This window comes from Ictalurus punctatus, chromosome 3, assembly GCF_001660625.3.
Source record: "Ictalurus punctatus breed USDA103 chromosome 3, Coco_2.0, whole genome shotgun sequence".
NCBI classification, from domain to species: Eukaryota; Metazoa; Chordata; class Actinopteri; order Siluriformes; family Ictaluridae; genus Ictalurus; species Ictalurus punctatus.
Window position 1 is genome coordinate 1,973,854 of NC_030418.2, and position 19,854 is coordinate 1,993,707.

The 19,854-nt window shown below is 40.9% G+C and overlaps 1 protein-coding gene across 2 annotated transcripts in view; it reads right to left on the minus strand.

Annotated features, from left to right (window-relative positions):
- LOC108262175 (pro-neuregulin-3, membrane-bound isoform) overlaps positions 1–19,854 on the minus strand; it is a 308,202-nt gene that overhangs the window by 90,542 nt on the left and 197,806 nt on the right. For both annotated transcript variants that reach the window (XM_017462794.3, XM_053679389.1), the window contains exon 2: positions 18,306–18,435. In XM_017462794.3, the coding sequence (XP_017318283.1) occupies positions 18,306–18,435 (130 nt within the window). The remainder of the gene's footprint in view (positions 1–18,305; positions 18,436–19,854) is intronic.

Below are 19,854 nucleotides of genomic sequence, written 5' to 3' on the forward strand. Positions count from 1 at the left end.
GTGTAAGCGTGCTCAAATGAATGCGCAGCGGTTGCCTGCAGCTTGGGCACTTTATCACGGCGCTAAATATTTCTCCTCGACTCGTGCCGTTGCTCTTGTCATGTCTTTATTCTTGTACGGCTGTAAGTCTTTCCCTATATACGCTGCCAGTCAACAGTTTTCGAACAGGCAAAGTTTCTTACATTTTGGTTGTCTCACAGTTGGTAAGTATGATGAATTCTCGAATCCGATTGGTCACAAAGTGTTCATTTTCTCTTACAGCGACTCTAACAGTAGCGCAGATGCAAATCGCAGCGAATCGCTACTTTGCGGTTTATCTGTATTATAAGCGACAACAGGAACTTGTTTTGCGGACATTCTACAATATTAAGTGTACTTATAAACGGATAAAAAGTGTGGTGTGATGCGCTTCATTAAATGAGAGAAGAAAAAAAAAACAAATTTGCAAAAAAAAAAAAAATTGCTTTTCGAGTTAGCCGTAACTTCGTAACAATTCACGAATCTTATCGAAAGACATGAAGGTTAGGGTTAGGGGCGGGGTTAGTGTCCATAACTTCCGTTTCCAACTCGTGTGAAATCAGACGAAACGTTTATTTGTGCGAAATCATACAGACTCTTTTGAAGAAAATGCCGGAAATGATTTAATCGCTAACTATCCAAAACACACACACACACACACACACAGACACACACACATCACAGTCCTGCTTATTTATAGGAGTAAAAAATAATGTTTTTTCTTTTTAAAAATCACAGAGTCTGTGTCTGCACAACCTCAGTAGGAGTTTTGGAACAAAAAAGAAGGTTCATTTGCATTCATTTGCATGTAATTAGCACATCAAAAACCAGCTGAGTGTATAGAGGCGCTTTGATTAGAAAGACCACAATTTCGCTCGCCGTCACTCATACACACACACACACACACACACACACACACACACACACACACACACACTGCATCGGAGACATTTGATCAGTGCATGATAAATATATACATATGCTGATGGGTCACGTTCATAGGAATAGGAGCACCTGTACCCTTGTTCATTTATTATTACAGTTATCCACTCAGCCAATCACGTTGCAGCAGCATAATGCATCAAATAATGGAGAAAATTGTGCAGAAAAACAAACAAACAAACAAAATCAATTCATGAGCAGCAGTTCTGCAGGTGCCTTGTTATATTAACACACGTAGCCACTCTTTACAACCACGGTGAGCAGAAAAGCATCTCGGAACACATGAAATGTCATGAAAAACCTCGCATGTGCAACAACAGAAGACGACGACATCGGGGTCCACTCCAGTCCGCCAAGAACCGGTATACTGGGCTACAGCGGGCACAGGATCGGACAGACTGGACAGTTGAAGACTGGGAAAACATCTTCGATTATCCAGACTGTGTGTGTGTGCGCTGTTGATGCGAGCGCGACGCTATGCGCACTCAATTCCGTCTACCTTGTGTTTGTCCAGCTTGAAATGAAAGCTCTTCTTTTTTCCGAACACACTGCGTTAGAGGTCCTTCATCAGCGTCAATTTCTCCCCACAGCACGGCTGAGAGCTGGAAAGTTTTATAAAGGCTTCTAAAGCCAGCAGTGACACTCAGGCGTTTAATAAAGCCAGTAGCAGCGCTGTACCTGATACACTTGTACTATGTCACACATAGTGTCCTGTCAGTGTCACAGCTGTGCACCTATACAGTATAATAGCAGCTCAGTGTGTGTGTGTGTGTATATATATATATATATGTCACTGTGTGGCTCTATTCTGCTCTCTCTCTCTAAAAGTATGAATCAGTGCGACTTCTCTCTTCTCTCCACTCACTCTATGATTTTACCTCTCTCTCGCTCTCTCTCTCTCTCTCTCTCTCTCTCTCTCTCTCTCTCTGTCACTCTCTCTGTCTCTCTGTCACTCTCTCTGTCTCTCTCTCATACACAAACTCACTTTAAAAGCAGGAAGTAGTTCAAAGTCAGAAGTAAATACTACTCTCAAGAGAGACGCATCAATTCTACAGTTTTAGCCCAGGCCTCAAAATGAATGTGTGTGTTTTCAGTATGAGGCATGCTTTTTTATTTTATATATATATATATATATATATATATATATATATATATATATATATATATATATATATATATATATATATACTGAGACAAGACTCATCAATCTCACACTGTGCCTACACGATGCGGACCATCGGCACTCGTTCTCCTTTTCCACATTGTTTAGTCTCTTTCTGTCTTTTTGTACACTTGAAAAAACACAACACTGGATCAAAGTAAAAAAAAAAAAAAAAAAAAAAAAAAAAAAAGTGTTAACTTGTTACAGCTAATCTCTTTAGTTTCTCTCAAATGCAAAAAATACAAGCTTTTTTCTTCCTCTTCTTTGTTTGTTTTTTTTTACTTTGATCTAAGGTTTGATGAAGGGTTGATTTTTTCAGTGTAGGTCCCCCTCCCTCATATGTCTTTCGTACTCTCTCTCTCTTAAAAGAAACCGACATCCAAACCTCTGTATAATGCTGGAGGTACGAGTTTGAACACTTTTAAATCTACAAACCACCACTGACTTGAACCCTTTAATGTGTAGCTTCTGGAAAGTCCATTTAATTGAACATAAATCTCATCTAGACGTATTTTCAATTATTTTCCATGCAGCATGTCTCGGGTACATCTCTACAAATGTTCTATACATGATCCAAAATTAAAATACAGTTGCAAAGAGCGATTGAGGGGCCAAGCACTTTCTCTGAGGACAACCAGCACTTGTTCCCAAGGAGATATACTACATTTGTTTGCAATACATCAAGCTGTTGCTGACATATACCCTCACGTCCCTGTGTGATGACTTCATTTCCAGTTTTGTTTTTTTGTTTTTTTTAATGAGCGACTTCTTGTTCGACATTACAAGAATTATGATTCGATGTTAAGTGGTTCAAAGGTAATGAGCTGTTTCACTAATCTGTGAATGATAGCCATTAACCGAGCTTTTTAAACAGTGCTTCTACAGCATTACGAAACTGTGTCCAATTATCATGACATTACAGCATCATAACTCCAACCAGAATAAAACTTTCTCAATTATTATTATTATTTTTTATATATCGGATGGTTCATTCATAACACACCAAAAAAAAAAAAAAAAAAAAAAAAAAAAAAAAAGGACGGTAATGTCGTCAAACATGACGTGAGGGCATACGTCAGCAACAACTTGATTCATTGTGAACAAATGTACTTCGAGAACAAGTGCTGACGTTCCCATTGGCTCCTGATCACTAAAGGGTGGCGCCAGAAAGTGCTTGGCCCCTTAATTGCTGCTTAATTTACGGATCATGTATAGAACATTTCTAGAGATGTACGCGTTTATTTATTTATTTTTTCTTTTCGGTTTTCCGTATTCTAAGAAAAGGAGAAGAAAGCACCATTTATTGTAGCAGAAAGAAAAAGGATCAATTTGGGTCAGGACTGTGACGTGTGGAAAAAAAAGAAAGAAACAAGCCTCATGAAAGCAATTGCTTTGGCTGCGGCTGAATTTGATGTTAAAGTTAGATCTGTCCACAAAATGGATGTTTATCAGAGGTAAATACGGGTAAAGCTACATTTAAAAATAGAAAGAAAGAAAAAAAGAGTTTATCCCCCCCCCCCCCCCCCCTCTCTCTCTCTGTAACAGCAGGAAGTGGTTCAGGTGCAGAGAAAGTGAGAAGTAAACACTACTCTCAAGAGAGATGTGGCGACTCTGCAATTTTAGCCCATGCCTCCAAATGTACAAGTGAGTGTGTGTGTCACTTTGTGAACTTAGATAAGATCCAACACTCACCCACACTCTCTATACGTCCTTCTCTCTCTCCCTCCCCAATTTCAGCCAATTTCACAAACAAGGGTGCATTTCAGAATTACCCTCTATCCGTGTTTCTCTCTCTCTCTCTCTCTCTACTTATTTTCACAAGTCTGACTCATGCATCCTTTTCACTGCACTTTTTCTGATCGAGTAAGCTCTCTCACTTTTATTTTATTTTTTTTTTGCCCCTTTCAGTTGAGACCGTTGCCTTGACTGCATGTTAATCCAAAGCTCCGTTCTGTTTCTCGCGAGCGGTGCTCTAGCTTGTTTAATCATAGTAATTAGTAATAACAATGGTGTCAAAACAAATCAATTGCAAGTTGGAGAGGTGAGGAAATTGCATTCTGACTGAGCTGGAAATATCAAAGTGATCCTAATCACGACTTAATCGGGCAGAATTGTTCACAGAACCGGCTTTAGGACACACTACAGCTTGCTCTCGCTCCTTCTCTCTCTCTCTCTCACACACACACACACACACACTCAGAAGAGTATGTTCTTACCAGCGTATCCAAATCCACATCAAAAGTCCACTACTAGACATTTATACACTAATATTTCATCAGTTATACAAAATATAATATTTGGTTTATCATTACTGTATATATTTAAGATTTAAGTCAGGTTTATAGTATTTCTAAACCCGATATATAACTCGAAATCCCGATTAAATCATCTGTTTCAACGCCGTATGTTAGATTCAGTATTTCTTTGTTTTAACCGCATCGTCTCTTCAGAACTAACACCTCGTATATTAACACAGATTTTCCAAAACATCTTTCGTACAACTCTTTCAAAACTGTAAACGGATGGATCATGAGTATTTTTCCTTTGGCTCGTTCAAAGGCGGGGGAAAAAAAAAATAGAGACTGATGTAGCCATCAGGTTTCACCAGATCCTGCCCGAGAGCCTTCCCTTGCGATACCAAGCATGATTTACAGCGCTGACTGTTTCTCTGTTGAGACGCTGCATTCAAGGATACTTCTTCCTGTGGGCTTCGAAACAGGACAAGGCCGACGCGGTCAAGGTTCGACTGTCAGCGGCACTTCGGCGTACGGTTCATCACGACACACGATACACTAAGCGCATGACCTCGACGCCGAGAGCGGCATCGGCTCAGCTGGAAATGAATAGATGGTCCGTGATAGTGGTGTGATGCAATTGTGAACGGGAAACTCAATCTCACGTAAGTAAGTTTAAGAAAAAATAAATACAATAAAAAGAACGTCTGATCTCCCTTGATTTGTGCTGATGCAATTTCAATAGAACATTTTCTTTATAATATGTTCCCATGTCACTTCCCAGAAAGCTGCTGCTTCATGTCGCTCCACACAGACCCCAACAACGCCCCCTCCCCCCACTACTATATATATATAAAAAAAAAGCCCAAAAAACACCCAAAAAGTCATTTGAAAATTCAATTCACCTGTACTGTACTGAAAACACATTATTAACACATTATTTGATGTTTTACTTTGATGACTGTAACCCACTCTAAAAAAGTTGGGATAGTCGAGTGTTTAGCGCTGTGCAACATCAGCTTTCTTTTTAATAACACGTATTAAGTGTTTGGACGCTGAGTGAAGACACCGGTTGGTTAGGTTTAGCGAGCGGAATTTTGCAGGACTGCAGCAGGCCATGCTAGAGGCACACACACTCTCTGCTTACGCAACCGTGCGCTTGTAATCCGGGCAGAATGTGGTTTGGCGTTGTCCTGCTCTGGATTGCAGTGTATGTTGCCCCAAAATGTGTACATACCTTTCTGCATTAATGCTGCCCTCACAGATGTGCGAGTTACTCATGCCATGTGTACCGACACGCCCCAATGCCATGGGCACTGACACGCCCCCATACCATGACAGACGCTGGCTTTCGGACCTGACGCCGATAACAGCTCGGATGATCCTTTCCTCTCTGGCTCGGAAAACATGACGGCTGTTTTGTCCAAAAACACGATTCCACTGTGCTACTGTCCATCTCGGATGAGACCGAGCCCAGAGAAGTGGGCGGAGCTTCTGGACAGTGTTGATGTATGTCACCGTGGATGCGGCGGCGAATGGTGTCGACCGACAAAGGTTTACCGAAGTATTCCCGAGCCCATGGTTCTCCATTACAGACTCATGACGGTTTTTAAGACAGTCACGTCCGAGTGATCGGAGATCACGCGCATTCAGAAGGGGTTTTCGGCCTCGCCCTTTACGCACCGAGATTTGACCGGATTCCATGAATCTTTTAATTATATTGTACGCTGTAGAAGGTGAAACGCCCAAAATCCTACCGATTTGTCTTTAGGGAATGTTGTTCCCGAAGTGTTGGATTATTCGCTGACGCATAGAAGAAGGTTGGAAGATCAACAGGCCTCGACCCGTCCTTGCTCTTGAAGGACTGGGCCTTATTTGATGGCTCCTTATATACTATGATTAGACGATTGCCTCACCCGTTTCACATCACCTTCTTATTTCAACTCGTCCCATCGCTATTAGTCCTGAATCGCCCCTGTCCCGACTTTTTTGGAACGTCTCGCATGCGTTTCAAAATAAACGTTTATCTTAAAAAAAAATATAACTATGCAGTCGAGTAGGTAAAACATCAAATACTTCGTTTTTACACGTTTTTTTTAAAAATTTAAATTCAAGTCAAAAGTACATTTACACATCACTCCTCGTTGTTTTTATCAGCATTTCCCATACCGTCCCAACTTTTTCGGAATTGGGGTTTTAGCTGACATGTTGCTGGAGCCACTTATCTGAGATGACAAGCGTCTTCACTGTTCAATGATCACGCTCATGTTAAAACGTTCGGGCGGGGGGGTCAACGTTTCGAAGAGGAAGTGAAGCAGAAAGTAGCACTCACTCCCATGCGAAGCACTTCCTCTCATCCTGCTTTGTTTAATCCTTTGTCTATGACACAAAATGGCTGCTCGCTGCCAGAGCTCGGTCTTTCCTTTCAGTTCGACTGTTTTTTCCCCCTCACTCACCAGACGTACGCGGTTGTATCCTCATTACTTCATCCCTATCCCCCCCCCCCCCCCCCCCCCCGCCCGCCCCATTTAGCATTTTAGCCTATATTTTAACATAGAAGACATGACGACATTATAACAGTCAGTCCCCGCAGGACTTCGCGGTTTTTGCGATGGCACGAATGAATGCGAAATCCAGCAAGGAGCTTGCAATTTTTCAAAATTACCGCAGATTTAGGCCGAGACGTATTATACGATTATACTATTATGTGACTGTTCATGTCCGCCGAACACGAGTACAGCTACAAGGTATCATTTACCAACAAAGAGCACTGCGAAAGACCGTGCAATCTCACCAATCCAAGTAGTTTTCCGCAAAAAAAAAAAAAAAAAAACACGAAGCATTCGCAAATCGCATGATATATCACAAAATAAACCCCTCTGAGAAATCCCGTACGGACAAACCTGTGCTTTATCCATAAGCAATCGAGTGCTCTTGTATGTATTTATGTATTTATCATTGTTAGCTATTAAATACAGCTATCTAGAAGGTGGATCAGAGTAACGTGGAGTTAACTGCAAGCAGGACGCAAGTGATGGTGCTTGTGGGCGTGGCCTGTGCCGAATTCATCCCCCCATTCCTAAGAGAAACGGCAGTAGCTAGATGTAGCTTCTTTGTGAAATCCTTGTAGGAGTTAGCTTGCTTTATAATCGTTACATGCCGTCAAAACAAGTTAACTATACTAGTACACTCACCAGACGCACTAACGATCTCTACTGCTTCCGTACTAGCTTTATTTCCCTTCAGGACGTCTTTATGTACATTCAGTGGCACGATAAGATGGCACCACATGCGTATGTTTTCCTTGTAGTAAATGGGAACTAATTGTAGGCAGGAACTTAAAAACAAAGACGAACAACAATATACATGAACTCGGATTGGATTTAACGAGACAGCTAACACGCTTGGAAAAGATACAGGGAAACGGAATAAACAGACAGACTGCTAATCGGGGATTAAACACAGAACAGGTGGACACAATCAGATAACAAGCCAACGACAGGACGGACGCAGAAATAGAAAACGAAAACAACCGTGGAAACATATAAACGTGTACGCAAAACAAAAACAGCCTCGGGTATACAACCCCCCCCCCTCCCCCCCCGCCCCTTTTAACTAGACCATTTCCTGCATTTATTTCTCAAACACATTCAGCAGTTTTTCCCATTACAGATACAGAGGTGTCAATCATCTCTCTGACAGGATCTAGTTTTACTCGAATAACTCGACATCAATTTGTGTTAAAAGCGAAACCACTGGCCAAGCTTTGATTTTTCTACTCTATAATTTATTTAATCCATAATATTCAACTCAGCCTAGCAGATATCTGTGTTTTGTTTTTCCAGCCACAGGCATAAAGCCTCCAGGGTGCCATGTTCGAGTCGCATCAGTGACACCGTGTGTACTTGTTAGAAAATACACAGCGCCAGATTTTCCTTCCAGAGGGGGAAAATTGGCATTTTGGTTGTTTTGTCCTGTGCACCGAGTGATTTGCATCTCAACATGCATTAACATTTACGGTGCGTTTGTTGGGTTTATATGTAGCACGACTGTCCACTCGAAGCATTCATAATGCTGACCTGGTACCGTGGATGTCTTTATGACTGCCAGTCACATCTCATCTCACAAAACAACAACAAAATCAGCATATAAAAAGGACAAACCTGCCTGTCGGAACAAACAAACACGATCATGTTAATAAAAATAAAAAAAAAGCGCCGTGTGAATGTAATGTGTTTGTTCACTCTTTTTTAAAACAAATCTCTCGCATTAACTCTTAATATGCAATAATCTGGTGCTATCGCGCAGAACGCCGTTTTAATTGTTTCGGCTTGAATCAGCTTCACGTGGGAGGCCCTTTGTTTGTTTTCTTGCTAAGCAACCAAGTATGCTTTATTAGTACACTCTAGGGTTCCCGGAGGCTCCCCCCCCCCCGTTTGGGAAGTGGGTTGATGCACAATAAGCACAAATACTAAATCTCATTTCAACATGATCCTTTCCTGATGATAAGCATCAATCATTTAGACTTATTCATACAGACAGCTCAAGCATCTCTCTCTCTCTCTCTCTCTCACTTTCGGAAAAGAACCTGGAAGATCTGGCAACTTTAATACGCATCATTCGAAGATATTATATTTATTATTGTGTTCTGGTAATTATTCCTAATGACTGATGTAGCGTCGTGGTAACTTGTGGCGCCAAAACTGTAACCCTTATTATAACCGGAGTAAGCCATCCAGGACAAGCATTGGTTTGGGGGAGAATCCTGTTATAAGTGCAGGGTAATGGTTTACGCTGGAGTATTTTTTCCCCCCTTTATGCGTTTGTACTTCGACCCACATAGTTTCATTTCACTGTTAATGCGAATGTAAAAGTGTGAGCGATTCGCCGAATTTTCCCAACTCTGCAAGCATTACGCCTGCACTATTCATCATGGACTGCATTAAGACGGAAACCCCTTATACTTCACTCACCAGTTTTACCCCCGACCACCCCTCCACTTCCGTAGAGTCGTACAGAGCGTGTTTTTAAGCGGTTTAAAATCAGACGCGGAATTTCCTGTTTACGAGAAGCAAGCCGACACGTTTTCCCCCCTCTAAAATCAGGGCGATTAAGCGTCACGATTCATGTTTCACGGTGTATCGGTAATAATAATAAAAACATCGGTCCAGTTCGTAACTGGTCTCAACTAGAGTTCTTTTTTTTTTTTTAATCCAACTCGCGTAGTTATGATCTTTGTTTGTAGCTGCCCTGTGGTATTCTCTACTGAATTTAATTTGGTTAAATTGGTACTCGTTCCTTCCCAACATATATACAAACTATTTATATCGGTATAGATACGCAACGTGCTATCCGTTCATTCTGAATGACGCGTTCATACTCCGTTACGTCCCTAGCGTATATGTAATTATACAGAAAAGAATGTGAGTCGGTAGGAAAGAAAGGAGCTGTTAGGTTAAACGTAGTTCACTACTGCTCCAGAGAATCTGTGTTGTTGATTACACACACATATGATATCATCAGGTCTTTCCCTCAACGCCAACATGGCAAGAGAACAAAAGTCTAACGCTACACTCCTGACGCCAAGCCATGACTCAACGACACTGGGCTAATTGGCTTATAAGTCCATCAATCAACCCCGTAAAGCTTCAGACCTCGATGCTTCTCTTATGAAAGGTTTAATGAATGTCACCGTTACTCAGATTTCTTTCCATTACACGACAGCGCCAGTGTCGCATCACGGCACGGGGTCCTGAATGACCTGCTGGAAAACTGGCTCGGGAAATGTCACGAAGATACCCAGCTATCGATGTTCTGAGTGATGGGTTACAAATTGGATGACCAGAACTCAGTAATAGCTGCCAGGTATTGTGTGTGTTAGTTCCTTTGCACAAGAAATCTTAAAGCCTTAGATGGCGTACTGTATACCTTTGCAAAGGTGTGCACGGTACCCTGATTATGAATTGGCATCCCATCCGTGTGTATTCCCCGGACAGGCTCTGGATTCACTACGACCTCGATTAGGACGAAGAGATTTCTGAAGATGAAGGGAAAACAGATGAAGACGGTAAACATGCCGACGTGCATGAGCTATAAACCGTACCGACGCTTTGCCTTCCTATACGCTTGCCCCATTCGTCATTTACGAAAGGTCCAAACGTACGTAGCCATTTTAAATACATTCCTTTTCTTTTCTTAACCAACTGTTGGTTTTAGTTCTTAGAATTCTATCTTTGAACCGAAAGACCGCGCCGTCGAAGAAAACCCAGTTACACTCAAAAATCCCCTTCATAGATCAAGCTCTAACCACATCACCTGCAATACGGGCAGAGATATCCTCCTCCGTCGTGAAACAATATATATTATAATAACATCCAGGAGCCTGCTAGAATAAATCTTGGCGTGTAGCGTGTTTTCTTTGTGGTGGCTGTTGATGGAGCTCTGCAGTCCAGGCTCAGTAACACTGATGTGGGCTTTTCTGTTATTCTAGCCAAGCTTTGAGACCCCATGCTGGCTACACAATGACAGCTGGGACTGAAATAGGGTTACAGTTACATTATAAAGAGGCTTAACATCTGTGTTAGCAAGAGCCAGGTTTTTATATGCAGAGTGGACTGCAAGAAAAATCATACGACCTTCGAGATGGAGTTGGAGGTTAATATTTCAGCTGTTTCACTGCACGATTGTGTTGCCAATCTTGTTTTGTGTTATTAGTGTATATAGATAGATAGATAGCTAGATAGATAGAGCACTTTACTGATTCCTGAGGGACAATGTTTTGTTGCAGCAGTACGATAAACAGAAACGACAAGGATACAAATTACACTACAGTGTATAATGTATAGTTACTATATAGAGTTTATATATAGCTATGGCTTACCATCCTTTGCTTTATGCATTGCGCTTGTCCTACACTTGTACTATTCACACTTCGTGTATTTGGGCTTTACTCACCGTTCAGTTGAAAAGCTACGTCAGTAATAACACTGGGAAAGTTCCTTGTATTCAGGACCGTGTTATGCACCTGCTTAAGATGATTTTTCTGGGCTCCCCATTCAGATTACTAAACTCACCCCCGTCGGTTGCCAGATTTTTCTCGAGCAAAAGTGTCCGAGACATGCGTCCCCCCCCCGGGTAATGTCTCGACCACCGTCTTTAAACACAAACATTCCCTTTTAAGCTAAAAATAAATAAGTAAATAAATCGCCGTAGAATATGTAGACTGAAGGAGGAATGCTTTTTTCTTCTTCTCGTGTTGTCAAGTGAAATATAACGTAACACCAAATCAAGAGGCCACCTAAAAACCAAATGAAAACAAAACAAACCAATATGATGATTATGAGAAGAGGACAAGAATCGAGGTAAACTTCTAAGAGATTAACAACACGGCTTCCCTTCTCTTTATTTTGCAGCTTGTAAAATAGCACTTGATCCAGGCACATCCTATTATTATTACATTTACATTTACATTTATTCACTTAGCAGACGCTTTTATCCGTAGTGACTTACAAATGAGAAAGATACATGCAAAGCGATATATCAAGCAGAGAACAATACAAGTGGTGCTACCGTACAACATCCATTAATTGAATTCCAGAAGAAGCAAAGTGCAGAGTAGAGGTGTAAGTGCATTTTTTTTTTTTTTTTTTTTTTTATGAGTTGGTTAGGTGTTCATGGAAGAGGTGGGTCTTTAGCTGTTTTTTTGAAGATGGTGAGAGATTCTGCGGCCCGGATTGAGATTGGAAGTTCATTCCACCACTGAGGAACAGTTAGCGTGAAGGTTCTGGAAAGGGACCTTGCGCCACGCTGAGTTGGAACTGCTAAACGTCGGTCGCTAATCGATCGCAGATTGCGAGAGGGAACGTAGGCCTTCAGGAGAGAGTTGAGGTAGGGGGCGCTGTTCCTGACAAGGTCTTGTAGGTGAGCATCAAGGCCTTGAACTTGATGCGGGCGGATAGAGGAAGCCAGTGGAGGGAGATGAAGAGGGGTGTGACGTGGGTTCTCTTGGACTGGTTGAAGACGAGACGCGCCGCAAGAAACACGTGCTCCGAGGTGAGAATCGTGCACAACCGAGACTCATCGTTCATCTACTGTACGTTTGCAAACGATTGCAAATTTCATGCAGAATCTCTGTATTAAATCCTCGCTATGCTACCATATCTCAAATCTCAACCGGATCTAAGTGTATAGATGTACCGTCCTGCCTCATATCCCGCTTGGTGTTCCTGGATCCCTTGCATTGTACGCAGTACATGTTGGATGACTATAAAAAATGTAATGTTCTCTGTCTGTGTGTGTGTTTGTTTTTTAATGATTATTTTCATGCTTGCTAACAAAAGCCTTAAATATCTTTTAAAAAAAAAAAAACAACACTTAAATATCAACTGAAGGCAGCAAAATCCAGCTTGTGCTCAACCCCCTCCCCCCATCATGGAATAAATAAATCAATCCATCCAAAAAAGGTTAAAAAGTGCTCCTCTCTCCACTTGTTCTCCAACGGCTTCTTTTGTTCTGCGGCTTCCAACCATAGCAAAGCCGCGCTACTCTGCAGAGACATCCACAGCTCTGTCACTGATGTGGGACTAAAGCTGAAACGAGCTCTTTAAGAGCCAGACGAGCCGAAGTGTACGCGGCTTGACTTCCAATTCTGACAGTCTAAACCTCCACCTGTACTGCACAACCCGATTTGCCTCGGGCACCTTGAGCTTAACTTCCTGCGTCGAAGCTTTATAAAGTGTACCGGAATGGAAAACGCACGTCTCTAGAGCGAACGCACGTATTCGGGTTGTCAACAAAACAAAACAAAAAACCCCCAACCAAACAATAAAAGACAATTTCTCTAACGTACTGCCATTTAGTCTGTCATAAATTCTGCCTGATTTGTATAAAATATTTCTGGCTGTTGAGGGATGAATTAAAACTATTTACTGCACTCAGCCTTCATAACCCATTTATAAGCCTTGCGGAAGCACTTTTTACGATGCGGCGCTGGAGGAATTATGAAATGCTTCAGTCAAAAAACGAACAAGATGATATCAGACATTTTACGCTCCGTAACATGGACGCGAGAAGAGCTATCTGTATGGTTTAACCGTTCAAAAGTGTCTCGGAATACATTTCCCGTCTCATTTACGTACGACACGTGAACACAGTCGTCGGTTTACGTCCATCGTACGAGTCCCTGTGCAGGTCGTTACTATAAAGACTATGACGTATTTTAAAGAGCATGTTAATGTAACCGTTAAACCTATCAAAACGTCACAGGAAATGAACCAGATTTGGGAATTCGAGGACTTTTACAATCTCCGTAGCTACGGTATACATTTCTCTATACCACATTTTAACGCAAATGCACGACCATCATTTTAAAGCTCGGTCCCTATATGGACGACATCAATACATTTCGCCAAGACGCGAGACGGTGGACGCTTCATAGAGAGGCGTCTGTTTTTTAAAACGCAGTGAATGTGCTGTTAGTAAGGTGGAAGGTGTGCAAGTGCAATGATTTAATATGCTCACAGGAGCAACGGATTGTAAAGACATAGACCACGTGAGACACCTTTAGGAAAGAGTTACGCGCTGCTGACGAAGGTGCTATTAAAGTGCAGTTTGGATACCTTTTATACGAATAGATATTTAGCGACGAGTTAATATGGTGCTTAACGAAGCGTGTGTTCATCCGGACCAATAACACACATAGTGTGTGTGTGTGTGTGTGTGTGGGGGGGACGAACGAACGAACTCGACGTGTAAATATCCTGCTTCTGTGCGAGACCGAGGAAGCAAAAAACGACTACCATTCGAAGTCTGATTCAAGAATCCGACAAGATTTAGTCGTGATCATCATCTTTGAGTGCATTCATCGATGGTAATGTTTCTTTCACCGCTATTCACGTTCCCATTGAACCGCACGGTGTGCATTACAGCGTTTTTGATGAAATGGACGCATTTGCCAAATCGTGACAGAATGTGAACGGGAGGACTCAAAAGCATTCATTTCCCACAGGTATATCTACAGAAAAGCTTTGTAGACAGTTCAGTAAGCATAGATAATGGACGCTTTTGAGGGTACGCCTAGCTAGATGGCCCAGAAATATGGACCGAGTCACTGGTGATTTACAAGAAATGGAAAACAGAGCTGGTGTAAATATTGTGCTTTGTTCGATACGCACATTACTTTCCTAAGTCTACTGGAAAATATCAATATGATGGCAGCTCCAAGAGCTGCACTTATCTCAATACAATGAGACAACGGAGCGTATTGGAGTTCCTCTGGACTGTTGTTCGTGGATTCGTGTCGTGAATCTTCCAGTTTTTCAGCTTGGGTTTTTTGAAGCCTCGCTTTGTCGGTCAAGACGATCGGGAACGGAGGAGAGCGGCAACTTCGTCATCGAAAGTGGGACACAACGAAATACAATATGTTACTGTACTTATATGTGGTTTTTGTTACTGTATGTCACTGTACTTACATGTATCACTACTCAGTTGAGGTGACATCACTACATTTATTTTAAATCATATATCTAACATCATATGGTAACTTTTTTTTTTTTTTTTTTTACATCAGACTAACAAATTGAAACTTTGTGAAACAGATATGATACCCTCCAATCTAACCTTCAGTAACCAGATATCATTCATTAGTTATGTGACCATTCAAGCTCCAATGTGCTGCCCGGTCCAGTGTTTAGATCAGAAGCCTTTTTGACGAGGATTAAGCCTTTACTGCGTGGTGTTGCCATATGGCAACAATTAATTTATCTCCAATTTTTTGATTGGCATTAATACAAAAGGAATATTTTCCTATGTAAACGAGGGACTTTAATGTTGGCATGACAAAAAACAAACAAACAAAAAACACCAGTTCGGATAACCAGGAAGTGCTGTTTGCACTTCCTTAATCACATGGCATGGTAAAGGTCATCCTTGGAGGGCTCTGAAATTGTTATGATTTATGATTCTGTCGGAATTTCAGACATTTCGCAACCGCACCTTATGCTCTAAATGTTTCGAGAGAAAGCATTATGAATTCAAGAGAAAGAATTCAAAAACTAGTTCACCCAAAACATGTCTGGATCTAACTTTTGCATGTATTTTGAATGAGTAAATCTATCCACATGCTTTATACAACAATTCCTTTCTTGGAGATATAACTTCTATACTACACTAGCTGGCCAAAAAAAAATAATAACAAAAATAAAAAAATTAAAAAATTAAAAAAAAACTCTGCAACTCCATATGGCAACAATTTACCAACTGAACAACTTTTTTTTTTTTTTCAATTACATTTTTTTTTTTAGTAAGTAATAAAAATCTATAACATTTTTTAAATGTAAATGTAACAATCCATGCAGTAGACTGTAGACGTAGTAGTATTCTCTTCGCACATCTCTATTAAAAATATTACTGGAGTCTTATTATTTTCTCTCATCCTGTCGAACCGTCACTTGACGTGTTGTTCGTTTTGATTTTCCACAAACCCAGGAGTTCCTGATCATGAAAAGATCGTCTACATCCGACTAGTAAGAATCACTCTACCGTTGCTGTACCACGGCCGGTGAGTGTAGTGCAGCAGGTGGTAGGTTTTGGAACGAGTAGCTTGTTGTTTTGGAATTTTTTTTTTTGGCCATTTTGGTATTGGGATTTGCAAGAGGCTACATACGAGACGGAAAGAGTTAAAGCCATGTTCCCCCAGTTTGATCCCATTTTATTGCACAGTTTAGCAGATTTCCCTGCTCTAACGCACCTGAATCAACGTATCAGCTCATTAACAAGGCACTAATGAGGTTAAAATGGGTAATTTAGAAAAAGCAAAGAACCACATTGTCTAATGTAGCAGAACTAAAGGATCAGGTTTAAGGGAAAAAAAAAAAGTGCTCTGATGTGAATCTGGCTAGGCCATTGCGGATCCCCCATCAGCTGTAATAAATCGTCAGTCGTCTGTCGGCAAAATAAGCCACATAGAAGAAAGAGTACTATATAAAGACAAGTCAGGTATGCGCGTTATAATTGTTGCAAGGAGTCTTGATCTTATTCACTCTAGAACCCTAACAACATAAAGATGAATGGAAGTCTCCAGAGAATATGACATCCCTATAAATGCAATAACGCCAATAAAGTAAATCGCAATCCATGTTTGATCCCTACCAGTTAGTCACAGTGAATAAAGACCCGTTTAAATGCCTGAGAAGGAAAAAAAAAAAAATTGCCCAGTGTTTAAAAAATATCAGAGCCGGTCAGGAGGAAAATAAATGGCTTTATTATATGCTGACCTTGGGGACGGAAGACTGAGCATGAAGCCAGAGGCAGCATCAGTTAAACGTACTTAGTCACCCCTCACATAATGCCACCAATTGGAGCGTTCAAGTAATTATGACCCATTTAATTTATTTATTCATAAATACCAATTGCAGCGTTCGAGTCAAAACGACCTGGTTCATTTATTATCGCAGGATATAACAACAACCAAAAAAAAAAACAACAACAAGAAGTCATGCAAGTGCAAGGTATTACCTTGAAAGGACAGCTCGTGGAAGTTTGTAGGGTTGCCAGGTTATCAAAAACCCCTTCATCTATAACTTAAAAACAACACAAAGACTGGAGGGTAGCCCCAAACGTTCACGTAGCTACAGGCAAAGGTGGACGCACATTTCTTCTTATTCTCAGTCTTCGCCCGGGAAACAAGTTAACAACGCCGCGCGTTTCTGATTTGCAGCGTTTGAAATACGTGGATAATATACACAGATAATATACACCTTGCAAACCGGCTCACGTAAAAGACCAAGTTCATTAATATATAATAGTAGATGAACTATTCTTTCCTTTTTGTCAGTGGTTTACTCCAGTAGCCCGACTTTGAGCCTTACTGAGCTCAAAAAGAAAACCATATTTCTACCACACTTCTGTGCAAAAAGAATTTGTGGGCTCTCTAAATGGGCTTTTGATTTCAGATATTAATATATATTTTGATTTAATATTTTGAGCATTAAACAAATACAGATAATGGCATTTGTTATACACGCCAAATGTATAAATAGGTCACTGCCGTATCCATTGGTGTCCACAACACTGGGATCCAGCTGTTCTTATGGGGAAAAGAATCAATCCTGAATAAAACACCAGCCATTTGATTCGGACTTACTTTACAGGCACGTATTAGCCTATGTAGCCTGAGATGCTAGCTGTGCACGGACTATCCCTTTAGACTTTCACCTTGCTTCGAGATCTCCTCAGGCTGCACTTTAATAGGAACTTTGTTCAGGGATTTAATTAGCAGCAAGAGTCTGAAGAGGATGAGCTGCCTCCCAGAAACAGTCAAATAAACAGAACATCTAGAACAACTCTGCCAATTACTACTGTTCAAACAAGGACACTTGTTCCCCTTTGCTCCTCAAAGAGTCATCGAGTGTGACAATTTACTTATTCATCTCTATGTTCCTGGGGTAATGAACAAGACACCCGCTCAAGCGAAACCACAGGATTTTGACCTTCATAGAGCAAAAAGTTGTTATTTCAACCATCACCGATGTTTTTGTCAAACGGGTTAACTGAACGGTCAGTGAATATATCTACCTTTGATGTGCGCCTGTGGTTTTTAAAGACACGGTGGGTTGTGGTGGGGAAGCACCAAGGCAACGTGTCGCTAATGAACTTCTGCAAAGTGCCTTTTTTAATTAGCAGGGAAGGGACCTCAGACAGTTCTCGGGCTATGACGGAACCGTCATTGTTAGCATGACTAAGCGCTCGAAGCAAGTAGCAAGTCCCTGAGAGATGAGGAAAATAATATGGTGGAGGGGGGGGGGGGGGGGGGGGGGGGTGGATGAGAGAGAGAACGGAACCGACTGACTGCTCGCTCCAGAAGGATCATTCTTTTGGCAAATCGAATACAGTATTCCCATCAGTTTAAAGCCACCGAGCCAGAACTTCACTTTATTTCTCTGATTTCCTACCTGCAGTGCTTGTGAGGGCCACTTAAGGTCTCGATGACAAAACACTCGCCATCGTTGAGGCAATAGGCCAAGTCTTTCTCCTGACACGGCTTGAAGTGCTCCGATTTCAAGGGCGGGAGGGTCGGGGCCGCTGCAAGACACAAGGAAGAAGAAGAAGAAAAAAAAACAGGTGGTTAGCAAAATGTACGAGGTAATAGTACAAGTTAAATAGGCAAAGATGCTGTACGCAAAAGACAAAGAAGACAAAGTGATTGGGTACCATTCTTGGGTACCATATTTTAGATAAATAACTTCATAAATATTCATGAAACCTATTCCAAGTTACAGTTTACATTGAAACGACAGTTTTCATTGAAATATAATCTTTAAAGTGCTTCAGAAATATATATATATATATATATATATATATATATATATATATATATATATATATATATATATATATATATATTTTGATAAATATGTGAAACTATTTCAACCATGACTGATCAGTTGTAGATGATGAAAGTCTCAATTTTAGTTCATTCACTAAACCTTGAACACATTCACCCCTCAGAAATACTTGGAAAATTGCACATTGCATGATTGAAATTCCCTGAAGGTCATGCGAAGAAGAAAACTTAATTATTGAAATCAATAAACTTTAAACTATTAGAATGTCATTATGCTAGCTAAGCACATTTTGCTAATTCTCTGCAAAAAAAAAACACTAACTTCTTAACTTAAGAGTTAAAAGATAATGTATGCCCCCCCCCCCGCCCCATTTAAGTAACGCTTCACCAAGATACAGTATTCGTCTTGAAAACAGGATGGTCATGACATTTTTACTAAAATATTGTTTACGTCTCTTTGTTATATTGTTACAGTATACGCCAACATTTAATTTCAAGCTTGTTCAAATTGCATTTTCCTTTCTCCACCGTTAAAAAAAAACAAAAACCTAGGGGTACAAATATTTGCATCGGGTGTATCTGGAAAGCAATTGGTGCGTCCATTCAAATTCCATTATACTGCGCTCCACTGCAAGTGTTTGTCCCACTTTCACAATGTTGCATCATAGGGGTTGATTACATTTCTCACTTTAATTGAATCTTATCTTATTTGAGAAATTCAGTACAATTTAATGAATAAATAGATCCCATTATTCTTCACTGAGAGGGGGCGTTCGTGGCAACTGATTGTAGGAGAGAAGAATATTTACCCATTAGGTATCAATCAGAACTTATGGTAAGTACTGAGAGATGAAAATGAACACTAAAATAATCAAATCTTAAATATTTGGGAAACGGCAGAATATTCACATTCGTATGCAGTGCAACAAAATGCTTCCGTTAGGAAATCTCTGAATCCGGAGTCTATCCCGGGAATACTGAAGTGAGGTGGGGGATACATGCTGGATGGGATGCCAGTCCATCACAGCGCACCACACACATTCACACGTCGGGGTAATTTATCATAGCCAATCCACCTACCGGCATGCTTTTGGGATGAGAACCCAGATAGTATCCCACGTGGATACGGGAGAACGCGAGAACTCCACGCAGACAGC